General features: G+C 40.7%; 1 protein-coding gene across 21 annotated transcripts in view; it reads right to left on the bottom strand.

The window, feature by feature from the left end:
* Positions 1-14573, bottom strand: part of NRXN3 (neurexin 3) — a 961434-nt gene that overhangs the window by 862473 nt on the left and 84388 nt on the right. For 18 of the 21 annotated variants that reach the window (XR_005257043.1, XR_005257044.1, XM_038137596.1 and 15 more), the window contains exons 3-5: positions 14331-14351; positions 4270-4299; positions 1928-1939 (exon numbers count right to left, since the gene is read on the bottom strand). Coding sequence is in view for 19 of the 21 variants with exons in the window: in XM_038137596.1 (XP_037993524.1) it covers positions 1928-1939; positions 4270-4299; positions 14331-14351 (63 nt within the window). In the remaining 2 variants the exon portion in view is untranslated. The remainder of the gene's footprint in view (positions 1-1927; positions 1940-4269; positions 4300-14330; positions 14352-14573) is intronic. The other 3 variants (XM_038137615.1, XM_038137599.1, XM_038137607.1) reach the window with 1 other exon arrangement.

Below are 14573 nucleotides of genomic sequence, written 5' to 3'. Positions count from 1 at the left end.
CATATATTTTGGCTACATACATGACATGAGACAGAGTTGTTGCCAGTTTTTACTAAAAACTACAAGAATGCCAAAAAATATGAACCTTCCGTGCAAGCTCTAAAGGCATCTGGTACCACTTTCTCTGTGAGCTGAAGGCCATGTGTGGGTTCAAAATTACAGTTTGAGCCCTCTGAAAGCAATGCCATTTTTCACACAGACTGATGGTTCTATGACAAAGTCACCTGCTATAACTAGAGCTAAAAACTACACATAGCTGGGAAGTGAAATGATATTGTCACTCAATGACACAGTAAGTTTCAGTACATATTAATTAATTGTGGACTATAAGTTACAATCCTCATGGCTACCTTGGAGAAGACTTTCAGTTTAGTCCTACACAGATTGGCCTGAAGCAAAAAATACCACCCAAGAAAAGAATATGAACTAACATCACACAAGACTTGCTCTGATCTACACTGACCCTTAAACCACACTAAGCCATACATCAGCTAAGTGAATTATTGGCAGCTATGTTGAGGCACAGACATTTTATATGGCTGGCTTAGAGCTTCAGGTTTTCATATTTTTTACACTGTTTACATGTGATTTTTATGTTCTGATATTCACCTCTTACTGAGAAGATAGCTCTGAGTACAGCTTAGGTGTTACCCTCCATCACCCAAGTTTGGAGAGAATAGAAAAACTATGAAATTAATTATTGGAATATTTTTCCAATCTCAAAATAGAACAAATAATATTGATTACATAATGTACTCCATTACAGAGAATTCAACAATACAATATTGTTAGAAGAAAGCTGAGCATCAGAAAAAGGAATCATACAAATTAAGGTGTTTAATACACCTTTGTGCTCCCTAGAATTCAGATATTACAGGAGTAGTAATTATTGAGCAGAGACTGCTTGTGCCTCAAAGGAAAGTTATTATGAACAAATCCTCTGAGCTCATATCCCTCCCAAATTCATAGCTGCATAACTAGTCATTTCATTCCCCAGTGTCTTACTGGCATGGACACAAGCAACATCATCCAACATGTTCAAATCATGCTAATAAATATATCAGATTTTTCAGGAGTGTATTCATTGGAACAGAAAAGCCTCAGCATAACAAAACCTTTTAATCTTTCTCATTGGAAAATAGGATCAAAACCAAGATTATTCTCAAGTCATGTTTGTAACTTAGCAATCAATCTTCACCTTTCCTTCCAGTCCAACTGAAGACCCATAGCAAGTTTGCAGCGTTTTGCCTTTTTGGCAGATTTGATAAGGGATGGATGACCGCCCTCAGCATGCCTAAGATAGGCATGAACTGCTGAAGAGCAAGTTGGAGCCCCAGAGCAGACTAGCATGCCCTGTGCTTTACTGGGCTGCAAAGGAAATGGACCTCTCTGCTTACTTCTGCTTCCTCTGCAGCTTTTTTGCAACTCAATTTCTCTTTGAAAAACACCTTTGCACAAACAGGAATGATGGGAAGCAGAGCGGGGGTAGAAACAACAGCTCAAAAAACCTCCATTGTTGAGTGATACTGGACATGCCCAGGTTCTGCTGCCACCAACGCTAGCAGAAAAAGTACCAGCAGTGGCATTACTCTAGATCAAGTGTCAGCAGGATGAGCTCACTGGCCTATGGCTCTATCCTTGGCTGAACTGATGAACCCTTTGCACCCCAGCATCACCAACAACAAATGGCCTGATGCTGCACAGCCCACATTTAGTGTGAATAGGGAGAAAATAACATCTCTTAGGAAGGCCTCAAAGCATTATTCTTAATAAATATTTCCTCCATAATTCAATACAAAAGATTGTTAAGAGACTTTTAAAAATAAAAGCATTAAGTTCCAGTATGAAACGCATTCATAAAAATACACTTTGCCCATCCACAAACATTTTACAAGCAATGAAGTCTTAGAAAGAATGTAATCTCTACCTTTACTTCTAGCTACAGACAGGAAGGTGTGCATCCAGTTAAGAGGAGGAACAAGAGAGGTGTCCACCATGAAGGAGGCAAAAGAGAAGAGAAGGAAGGAAGCATAAAAAAACCAGAAAAATACATCACCGGCTATACTTAGAAAAACAAGGAAATGAGCATATTTATCTAGCAGCCAAACCCAACAAAACACAATGTCAAGGGAAAAACCAGAGACACACCACAACTAAAGCACAAAGCAAAGCTTAAACCACTGACAGTACAATCAGCAGCTGCCTGGTTAAGCTTTAATTTGATTTTCTACTGAGAAATGCAAACTGCTCATGCAATACCACGCCAGTGATATGCCTCAATCCACGTCAAATTCAAAACAGCAAAGGCAACAACAGACTAGGACAGGAAAAAAATAAATCTCATGGTAATATATTTGCTAAACACATCTCACCTACCAGAGCTAATGTATTTGTATATAATGTTGACATTGCATATTTACTCACACATATACATTTACATATTTTATATCCATCATATTTTTATAGACAGTAAATATTTATCAAAAGGCAGTATCTGTGAGTTTGTTTGCAAGAAAAGAGAAACCACTGTTCCCTGACGTGTTACAGATAAACAAGGGTGGCTGAAGTTGCCAGAAGCCAATAGCTTTCACATTTTTTGCCAGATGAGGGAGAATAGAAAGTGCTGATGACTGGCCTGAATAGGTCATGCAAGTCTTCATGAGCCAGCTGGGTTGCAACTTGTAATTTAAATGTCCAAGTGCAACTGTTTACATAATCCAGTGCTAAATCACAGACTACTACAAAGAAATGTTCAGTGGTTTTGAGAATGAAAGTGGCCATCAACTGTTCTGATCACTTTCCAACATGCCTTCCCCTGCCAAAACAGCTTGCCATACTCAACTGAATCCTGAGCAACTAGGACATGCTGAAGGGACCTGTCTGCTGGATGATCCTTCAATAAGCACAACCCCTGAGCCATGAGCCCAGCTGAACTGTAAGTGGGGACACAGAAGGAGCTCAACGCTTTCAGAGTTTAGTCAGATGCTCCACTTGCCAAACACCATGGTCTTGGTATATAGACATACATCTATATAGAGCCAAATTTTCCTACCTTTCCTACCACAGAGGGATGTTATGCAGTATAGAAACTGATAAGTAAGCCCCTACTTCACGTCTGGTTGTTACGTAACCTCTCATGACCTCTGAGCAGACATCCATCTTCAAAAATAGAATAAAAACTGATTATGTCTCAAGTCTTTCTACATTTCACTGAGATACACAGATACATAGAAATTACACTCAAGTTTCACTCAAGCACCTAATTAATCTTTAGCCTACAGTGGCACTGTGAACTATCTTATTCCTTGGACTGTCTATCCTCAGATACATGCTTACTTAATGCCAAAAAAGCTTTTGCATACATCTGGTCTAGGAAAGCCTCATCAGGCTTTAGTCAAAACTTAAATTTTCTTTCAATAGGCCAAACACTTGGTCCTAGTGTACCACTTGCACACACCTTGCATGAAGTCTTAGGTCGTTTCACTCCTGCATTCACAAGACTAGAAGGCATCAGGAGTGCTGCTAACTCCTCTGCACCTGCGTCAGTAAGACACTGGCACGGTCAGAGGCAAACAGAATCACAATTCTCCTTGCTTTACCTGTTCTCACCAGCTTCTTACTCCACACCCTCACAGTGCAAAATGGGACTAATTATTCCATCCTGTCACAGACAATAGATCTGTACCTCTGTGCAGGCTGAAATATTAAAATGTGATCTCTGATCTGAGCCTAGATCCCATCTGTAGCTCAATATGGGGTTAGCCCTGCTGTTCTTCTCCATCATTTTGTTCTGTATGTATTTGAGTATTTTAAATTGCAGACATGCAGCCATTAAATGCAAATTTCCTCAGGATTCATAATGAGTTTGGATCATGCCACAAGGGTTATTAATATACTTTTTGTAATAATTGTACTCTTAAAATAAAGACCAACACGGAGGTCTACATTTAGTAAGCAGAAGTGGGAGTCATTACAGCTGGCACAAGAAGAAAGAAATGGCAAGATAAAGTAGTAGGTGGGCTGCATGGAAGAGGGATGCCTACCTTTTTACCATCCATGGAGCCATTTCATGCTCCCTCCTGGGCCCCTGAGTCCTAGGTTGACAAGAAGCCTTGGCTCATGGGACACAGAGGCAAAAATGCAAATGGCTTGACTGGCACTCTGTAAGCTTAGTTGCTTTTCTTATGCAAAGCCCAGCCCAGAAATGCAGCAGGGACAAAGCTCCTTCATGATCAGTGACAGAAGGAAAGAAAAAGTGGAAGGACTTACCTTGTTCACCCATCATCAGGTGTGAGAGGCCTGAGAGAGAGAGAGAGAGAGACAGAGAGAAGTAAGAGAAAAAGAACAAAACTGAAAAAGAAGCAGTAGTATCCATGCACACTGGTCATAGTCCAATACCTGGCAGGATTGGAGCTCACATACTTGAACTAGACCAAGTATGGTTGTAGCACACAGGGCACAAACATTAGCAGGCACTGCTTCCCACACTGAGCAGGAAAACATTTGTCACTGGAAGAAAAAACCTGCTGCTCATTGCAGAATTGTGTCTGAGGTTCAGCACATCCCTGGGGAGGTGGCTCCAGAGGCACTGCACACCACTATAGCTAAATGGGCCATGGAAGCCAAGGTCTGCAATGGCAGTCTGCAGTGAGCTGTTGTTCCTCTGGAGAGATACAGAAATAACTTCTCCTCAGCTAAAGACTAAATTCAAGATTGCAGTGGTCAGTAAAAGGGATGCCATGATCACACCACACCTGCTTCAGATGAATCCTTTGGTCTAAAAGCATACACATACACAAAGCTATCATCATTATTGAACACGTGGCTTCATCATGTATTTTTAGGAGTCTATCAACACTGCTCACATTTACTAATTAGACACCAATACATCAGGCATAGAAAGGACTAAAAAAATCACCTGTAATCTATTTAAATATGCCTCCACACCCTTTCTGGGAAGAACTTCAGATTCCATTTCCTCAGACAGTGTGCTACTTTATGGCTCTATAGCTAAAGCTACTCTTCAGTTTCAGAATTGAAGGTAAAGCCAGAAGGCAGCAGAGCCCCCCTGAGCAGAGACAGTCATTGTCAGCTCTGTAGATGAGACTGTAGTGTTTACTTGGGCTGCTCTACTTTCTGATAATTCTTTATGGCACAAACCTTGTTTGTTTCAATCAAGTTCTACATCCAGGCCAATTTTCAAGTACGTTTACTGTACTGTATTCATGCAAATATTGTTTAGGTATTTCTGTATATATATCCATGCCCAAGACACTAAGCATGAAGTGACCCATTAATCAATTTTGTGACACAAGACATCACAGAATTAACATAATAAAAATCAAGTCCTACACACTCAAGCCATGAGGGACCCCTTTCATGCTAGGTTTCCTGACCAATTTCCCCTAGGTTGATTCCTTCTCACATGTCCTACCTCTCATAGCACTTAATATGGCAGGGCCTTCGATGCACATACACACCACACACCTCATATTTTAAGTCATTTTTTTAATCAAACAGGGCTGTGACTTTTTAATTTCATGGAGGCTGAGAGGTCAAATGAATTTATTAGAATGAGAATTTTCAACAAGCAGCATGCTGAGTTTGAATTTGTTTATTCCTTTCTCTTTTATGGATTTCCTTTGCGTTGGCTGAAGAAATCTAAAATCCAGATCATCCTAAGAATATGTTCACCCACAGAGAACTTCAAGCCAGATAAGGGGATTAATAATTGTACAGTCTAAGGAATGCAAATACCTTAATGTTCTTGAAGATTATTGTGGATTTAGAAAAATAATCAGAAACATGACATAGGTTTAGATTCTTTTAGGTCTTTTAGCTATAAATAAACCTAGCAGATTTGATACTGTAGGACACTTCTGGTTTAAATTACAAGATATAATTCAGTGAATCATTTGCTCTGCTAGGAGAGTAGGTTGAATGTTTGTCTCTATTTATGGCTACTGACCCCATCATTCTAGACAAGCAAATCTTAGGTCTGATCAAGTGGACACTTGAAAGTCACCATAAAAGGCAGGAAGACGAAAGTATAATTGTTAGGACCTATAATGCACAGAATCCCTGTACCAATGCCAAAAAAGTGAAAAGGCTGGACGGTGTCAGTATGACATGCAGCAGAAGCTGGCTGAACAGGGAGGGAACATCAGATCCAGAATGGAGATGGCGATCCTGAGGCCTTGTACACTGTGGGAAAGGAAAGTCACAGCTAAGAGGCCCAGCATCAACAGGTGCAGCTACTGGGGATGGCAGGGTTTTGTTCACTTGGACACAAAGAGAAACCCCCAGAGAAAGTTCTAAGCAAGAGTCTACATTAAACACCATAAATCACACTAGAAAAAGATCCATTTTCTCTCCACCAGCCAAGGAGAAGCTTTAAAAATCTCAAAAGGTCAGGAAAGTCAACACCTCTATTTGTCCTTATCCCCAGAAGGCCAATGCCACGTGCCCTATCTGTCAAGCACATCAGCCAGATGCATCCCCACAAGCCCTTTGCCTGAACTGAGGAGTGAACAGACCCTCAAAGAAATGCAATGTTGCGGCCTTTGCTGATTTGGCCTTGGTTCAAATACTTGTAAAAGAAAGTATCCCTAAGAAATATTCTGGCATTTTCTGCTTCTTCACAGATTTGAAATACCACAGCAGCTATGGTACTGGTATTGTATGTACATCTTGATCTTCTAGTCCCAACTCGACAACAAAAGCATGGAGATTAATGAAAAATAATGCCGCCCCCCCCCTCCCCCCAATGCTATTTTTTCCTTTTTTAAAATAGGAAGAAAAAGGAGGGTGGACTTGGAGACAGAACAAAAAAAAAAAAAAAACAGTATTGTATCATACATTGTCCATAGACAGAGATCCTTATTTTAACAAAAAGCATCAAAAGAATTGCAGATTCATTATTAGGTAAAATAAAAATACAAATAATGAAATAAAAAAATTAGCTTTTCTCATCTGAAAATATTCCTGCCTTGCATTTTAAAGTAAGAGTGAAATCGAGTGTATTTATCTCCAAATAAATGTCATTAACAACCAAAACCTTCAACCATTGAGATATAAAATCTGTGACATTTGCAACATGTGTAACAAAGGCCTCAAATCAGTCAGAGTAAAATCGACATGGAAAATGTGAACTGACATAGTTGTCTCACCTTTACAGCAGTTTCAAGACATGACAAGATACTAAAACAATTTTCAAATCATAAAAGTCAAAGCCACCTCAAGGTGGAAAGCAGTAACACTTGCTATTGGACTGTAAGAAACTAATATGGCATCCAACAAACCAAAGCAAGAGCTGTACAAATTGTTCAGACTTGCAAACTACACCAGTTGTTTCCAGATCAATGGGAACACCTATCACCATGCTACCTGGGCAGCAGTCAGTAAGACAAGCAAATTTTTCAGCAGGCTCAGGATACAAATGAACTCATTATGCCCCAATGCACATTATTCACATATTCTACCATCAGAATGTTTGTGCCAATAGCCATCCCATTTCAGAAGAATCCTATAAGAAAATCTGATTTTCCACCTAAACCCAGGTGAAACACATTTTCCTTTGAATCTTGGATTTTTTCAACAAGAAACTTTGATTATAGCTATAAGGAAAGCCAGTGTAGAACTTAGAAAAGGTTGATAAAAATCTGCATGAGCTCTAGTAGCCAAGGGGTTTCATGCTTTTTCAAAACCAATCTAGTCATCCTTATAATAATTTACTGGCTGGACAGAACTGCTGCCCAACAAAAATGGTGTATAGTAAGTAGTCTGGAAAAGGCTTAGGAAAACCTCAGAATAAATGGCTCATGTGCTTGTAAAGAAATTTTATGTCCAAGTCAAAAATATGGTGACTTTCTATTCCTGAACTTCAAACATGAGTGACAGTAAGGACAAGTGCGTGGCTTCAGAAGAAAACTCTTGACAGGTTTTTTAGATAAACATCTGCTTGTACTCAGCCTCTCGAGGCCCAGCTTCTTTGAACATTCAGCAGTAATGTGAAGAGAAAGCAGTCTGTTTCTTCAGAACATCAGTTTGTTATTAAAATAATATGTCCATTGCTGTGGGCAGACAGACCCAAACTCTGCTCTCTGGCCATGATTTATGCCTGCCACAACTGACTTTTCCTATTTAGGTCTGGGAGGCTTTTTAATATTTCTTTAACCTGCTATCCAATCAGTTTTATTAAAGTTCAAAGTTAAGCTCCCTTGATCTCAAAGAAACATTTCAAACTACTTTAAAAAAAACTGCAAACCATCTGCTTTTTATATCGAAATAGTAAAATTAAGTGGCTCTAATTGTACAAAATACCAAGGGCTAACAGTGGATTCTTACAAAGCCAGAAGGATATTTTTAAAAGTAGCTTCAGAGTACAATGATATGAAAGAGCAATGTAATTAAACAGCAGTCCTCATCTTTAAGAGTTTGCTAGGGACAATTTTCAGTGTGGAGGAGAAAATAATGGGAAACCTTGGAAACAGTTTGAATCCTGTTCCCTCCCACCCCATTACTACTTAGTACTTAAAATGGAAAATAAAGCTACAAAACATAAGAAGGTGAGGATAGCACAAAACACAGCTGAGAGTGACAAGTGATTGCAGCAACAAAGGAAGATAGACTCGTTCATCTAGTTAATTACAGCTTGTCCTGTGCTACTGGGCCCATGATCGGGGGGTGTGCACGTGTGCGTGGGTGTGCACACACTGCTGAATTGCTCTGTTATGGCAGGCAGCCTCAGTATTTCCCTTTTAATGATGCTACCAAATGATTAGCCCAAAAGCTCTTAATGAGTGGGAAAAGAGACTGCCAGGCAGCAGCAGCAATCCAGATCTCCCCTGGGGCAAGTTTGCCCAAAGAGGACATTTTTTCAGGCTGCATGACCCATTCAGACAACAGCAGGGCCAGCTGCAGTGTATGTCTGAGATAGGACATCAAACCCTCTAGTCCAGGATATGCACAAAATCCTTCACGGAAAAGCTGAAGAAAGAAATGCCAAGCAGGAACTCTTCCAGAAATTAAATAACGTCCACTACAGAGAAGAGCACCCAGATGAGTACTGGAATCTGTTGTTTTCACCTCCTTTCTGAATATCCTAAAACTAGCAGTTCCTTAAGAAATAGGTTTTTCTCTACTCTGAGCCTCATACCCCAGCTCTATTGGCAGTTCCCTTTTCTATTAGGGAAGAGAGTTGACAAGATCTTTGTCTTCCATGTGGTCTTCATAAAACAGGTATCTTGAAAAACCAAAAGTCCAAGGAAAATTCCTTAAGAATCCCCAGGTACCAAAAAAGAGGACATTCCAGCAGGGCCAAATGATGAGACTCAAAAGAACCAAAACCCTTCTCTTGAGAGATGGAATGGAGAATGGATAAAGAAGTAAAATCATTCTGCAGCCTAGTTCAGACCTTTCACCTGCTAGACAGGTCAGCTCTGCCAAGAGGGTAACCTGATTTCTTGGCTGCTGGTGTACATGGGGCCTTTTTCTTCTAAGGCAGCAAAGCAGTAGCACAGGCTGGGGAGGGCAGCTCTGTGTGATTCAACCATGACATGCAGGACAGCCAAGGGGCTGCTCTCAGGCCCCAGCAGCGAGCCCAGCCAGGAGTGCAGTTTTGTTATTGTAGCCACAGGCCCACTTCCAATCCAATTACACACAACAGCTGTGCTAGCTCCTCTTTCCCATCCCCTTTTCTCCCTCTGCTGTGATGTAATTCCAGGATAGGTTTTGTCACTATCAGGGGCAGTGAGTCAGGGTGAATGGCATCTACTTTGAGTGATCAAAGGAATAAGAACATGAGATAGAAACCAGAGAAAGTTGTTTACCCCAACGTCTATGGAAGCAATAGTAAAAAAAAAAAAAATACTACCTCCTCTCACTACCAGCAGAAACTGAGAGTTTTCTGTATTCTGACATTCCATGTGGCATTCTCCTGTAAGTATTTGCATAGGAAGGGTTACAAACATGGTGGTGTTTGAAAACATAAAAATAAACATGCAAGTGTTCCCAAAGATGGCCACATGCACACAGAATGTGAGAGTGCACGCGCAAAACCTGAGAGTGAATGCATTTTATCTGATCCACAAGATGTGTATCACTGCAAATCAGAGCACCTGATCAAGCAGGTGCAAAAGTTGGGAAAATAACTGTTAGACATGGAATACAATTCTTCAGCTTAGAAAAGATACCTCTGACAATATATATGATTGAGATAAAACCCCAATTGAGACAGAGCAGGTGAACAGGAAATATATTTTTCTTTATTTGTGGGAAACATAAAAAATAGGAGTCACTGAATGAAATTCTCAGGTAACAGGTGTAGAAACAACTGAAATAAAGTATGTTGCACATTTCAATTATTAAACAATGGGACTTTTAATTACAGGATACAGTGGAGTTAAAAATACAAGTGGATTAAGAAAAACAAAGACTGGATATATCCAGAAAAAATATGCCCATCAATGACTGTAGAACACAATCTAGATGCAGTATCAGGTCAGGAAGTCCTTAAAATAGTAATTTTCAGGAAACACCAAGGTATTGAGACAAGACCTATGCTATCATAGTTTCTTAAACTTCCTCCAAAGCATCTACTTTCATAAAAACACACTTCCAGGATAGAGGAGTTCTTCCTCTCACCCCAGTGATTACTACTGCCATATTTTTGCAAATGGGTTTGCATGCAGCTAAAAACATTCACATTCCAGTGTAAGAAAATCACATTAGGGGACAGAAGCTGTGCAAAGGGCATGCAAGAATCAAAATAATGGTGACACCTATGAAGAACCTAAGCTCATACATACTGGCTTCCAACTCCTAATGAGCAGCACTGACGATATGGCATAGATGGATTCTGACTCTGACCTAGCACCTTCTGCAAACAGGAAACTTCAGATGGGCTGAAACCCATCATCTTCATGGCCCAAAGCCAGAGTTCTTCTTTAAGGAAGCAGAAGCCAGCATACAGGTACTGCTTAAATGACCCTGTGACATGGAGTATGGGAGACCAACTATGACAGCAAGCCTGAGATAAAGAAGGGAAAGAAGCATTTAAAGATGGCATTTGAAAGATGAAAGACCTGGATCAAAAATGTGCTAATATGCTTATCCTTCATGAAGATGCAGAGATCATTGAAAGCATTTGTTCAGGTAAACAAAGACTAATTTTTCATCTGGGAGCTACCTAGGTAATGTCTACTTGGTTTTGTCCATTCAATTATATGCAAACACTAGTCAGGAGTAAAATCATGACAGCCAAATGTCCAGGACTTAATCTCTTAGCCTCCTTCCAATAAAAATTTAAAAATCTCTCCCACAATAGGAATAAGCATGGTATGAATAGGAAAAGCACTGTTTAAACTCTGACACCTCCCTCCCCAGGTATCAGTAACAGCCTCCATAATATCAAGGAACCATATTAGTTCTTTCTGCTGCATATATTCTTCCACTAAAAAAAAATAAATAAAATAAAAGTGAGAAAGGAGCATATAACTTTCTCTTTGATCTATTGTTCTTTTCCCAACTACTTATCTTTCAGAATCTATACCACTGGTAAAGAACAGAAGGTGCAAAGAACGAAGCAGATACTGTGCAGAAGTGACAGAGAAATTCATTCCGGTCTGTGCTGCATGCCACTTCCCAGACAGACACTTAACCTTTGTATTAAGGCTCTTAAACTACATAATATTCAGCCCCAGCAGTCAAACCAGGTTGGGAATGTGAGGTGAGGCTGTGGCTATAACCCCAGAGGGAAAACTTAACTACTGAAAGAAGCTATTTCTCCTCTACATGACACAGCAAGTCACTGACCCAGCCGAGTGCAGACAGCAACAATCCCAACTCCAGGGCACTGTTCAAAATGTGGTGGTGTTGTTTTATTACATTTGCAGGAAAGGTGGCTGACATCTGACAAACTTCTTTTATATGTGAAATGAGCCAGACGGGATCAAGTTGGCTCTTGAAAAGAATATGGCAATGAGCCTCTGTTGCTGGAGTGTCCTTCACAAGAAGAGACCTCACAGCCAGGAAAGGCTTATGCTACACATTTCTGTTTACTTTAAAAATAAACAACCTCTTTGCACCTTGGAGTAACTGCACCCAGCAGAACCCTGTGGTGCCCACTGCTGCCAGCCCCAGCCTATTCACAGCTACCTCCTCTTAGTGGGGAATTAGTTTGAACCAGTCTATTCAACAATAATGAACACTTATTTAATCAATGGGCTCTTTATAACCCTTCTGCTGCCTGTGGGTAGTTACCACAAGCACATAAAATCCCTAATTTGTCTTTCAAAGAGTAGATGGTTAAAGTAACCATTTTGATGGGGGCCTGAGGCTCTGTCCTTACAATATAGATAGCTGGATGGCCAAATAGGTACAAAGTGTCTGCATAGCATGGCAGAGGAGAAGTGTAGACCCAAACCCCCCTGGAGGTCCACGTCACTGCACAACTCCACAGCAGTGCCATGCCTCCCTGAGGGTGAGATGAGCAGAGGGATGAGACTGCCCAGGAGTAAACAGTGACAGAGCCTTCTAATGAAGTGTGGGTAATTGTCGGACTGAAAATATACAGAGATTGAGAGAACACATGAAAAAGCATTCCTATGTCACTAGAAATCCACATGTGACTAAAATCCACATGAGAAAGCATACAGCATTCTTGAAAACAAGAACGTGTGTATGAGCAATGGGGTGAATAAAAAATGCTCATCTAAGCATATAAATAATGAGACTAAAGGGCAAGAGGACTGCTCCATGGCGCCCACACTAATAGCAGCAGAGTCCTGTACTGGATGGGCCACCTCTGCTTGGGATCCTACCAGTGATGCTATCAGCTCCTGTACACCTGGAGATGTCCCTGATCTTATTTGAGGCAATGCTCATTACTGGCACAGTATCATGTGTCCTACTGGCAGAGCATAGCAAGGCCATGCTTTCCCGATTCACTCATCCTCCTCTGCCACACGCATCAACATCTTCAGGATGCTGTGGAGAGACTTGTAACTCGAAGCCTTTGGTGCATGTCCTGTCCGATCCTGCCAAGACAAGAGGAAACAGGAGTTCCTGGACACCTCAGACTGGGGCAGAGCTGGTGCAGCTTCAGCCGCACAGATAACTGAAAAGATTGCACATCAAAGTTAACAGAGCCTTTCTTTCCAAAGCGTGCCAGGTGATATTTGCCATTCGGCCACTTCCATTCCCACTGCTGTCGGCTGAGATGCACACAGAATGCAAAAGTTCTCAGTAGAACAAAAAGGGGGCTGATGAGAGAAGCCAAAAAGGCTAAATATGCCAGGAAAATACCCAAGTGACGGGCCCTCCCTGCATCTCTCTGAAGTGATGCACAAGATCTGATTATCCAAGTGTAGTAAATAAGCAAATTGAACAGAGAACACATTCCAGATCCAGATAACTCACTCCCAGGTCAGGTTTAGCAAAAGTTATGAAGGAAGCTGAGAAGAGAGCTTTGACTTGCCCATTATCCCATTCCAGCCAGGGCAATGTAGGGTGCTTTCTTAGGCTCTCATTTCCATTTCACATAATGATAAAGCAGGTGGAACTGTCCAAGTGTGAAGTAAAAATTTGTTTCTAAAGTTTCATTGGCAACAAAATGTGGACTAGAGTAAAGTAGCTTAGCTCATCTTACACTTGTAGCTGAAGCTGGGGGACCCTGATCCTGTCAGCACTGAGCAGCAATCTGAGGAGGGAGGTTTGGAGTTCTCTGTGGTAACATAAGCTGTTGTGGGAGAACTGCACATATAAACAAGTACACAAAACACATTCATTTTTCCTTTTAAATCATTTGTGCCCTAGTGGGAATAAAATTTTGATACCTAAATAAGATCACACATTCAGATTCAGCCAGAAATATATTCACTGGCTTATAAAAATGTAAAATAAAACAACAACAAAAAACCCTTTTGTTAGTAGAACTGAAATTCAACATGTTATCAGTGGGAGTAGCAAGTGGAGTAGACTGCAGTAGGAGAAAGAAAATGACTAAACTAGATTTTTATGCCAGACTACACAGAGATGTATCAGAAATAAATTGTATATAATGGAGTTTTCAATGCCAGGTTCAACTAGCAATACAAGCAACCATTCTCAATGTAATTTTCATTAAGAAAGCATCCCTTTAACTGACCAACACAATGTAGTCTCTGAAGAGGGAAGTTTTTGACCTTTGCTATTATGAAGGCCTTCTTTCAGCAAAGCCTGTGCAATCCAGTCCTCATGATGTCCAGCAGGAAGCAGGATGAGACCTGCCTTGGTAACTTACCACAATTCCTTAAGGAACAGCCTTTCATCTCAGCCAAAGTAACACTTACCTGGAATATGATTGACATCTGCTGAGGTGCGTTCATGGCAAGCAGAATGGAGAAAAGAAAGAGAAAGAAAGAGAAGAGAAAAAAAGCCATTAGAGATGCACACAGCAACTGAGCATCCTTGCATGGAAATCAATTTCATGCAAAACCAGAAGTAATTAGGTTTGTTTGAAGGCCACCCATCTGCATCCAAGCACGCCGCCATGCAAGGGAGGAGGCACTGGCTCCCTCTCCACTGTGCATGTC

This window comes from Motacilla alba, chromosome 5, assembly GCF_015832195.1.
Source record: "Motacilla alba alba isolate MOTALB_02 chromosome 5, Motacilla_alba_V1.0_pri, whole genome shotgun sequence".
NCBI classification, from domain to species: domain Eukaryota; kingdom Metazoa; phylum Chordata; class Aves; order Passeriformes; family Motacillidae; genus Motacilla; species Motacilla alba.
This window is presented reverse-complemented; position numbering and strand designations above follow the sequence as displayed.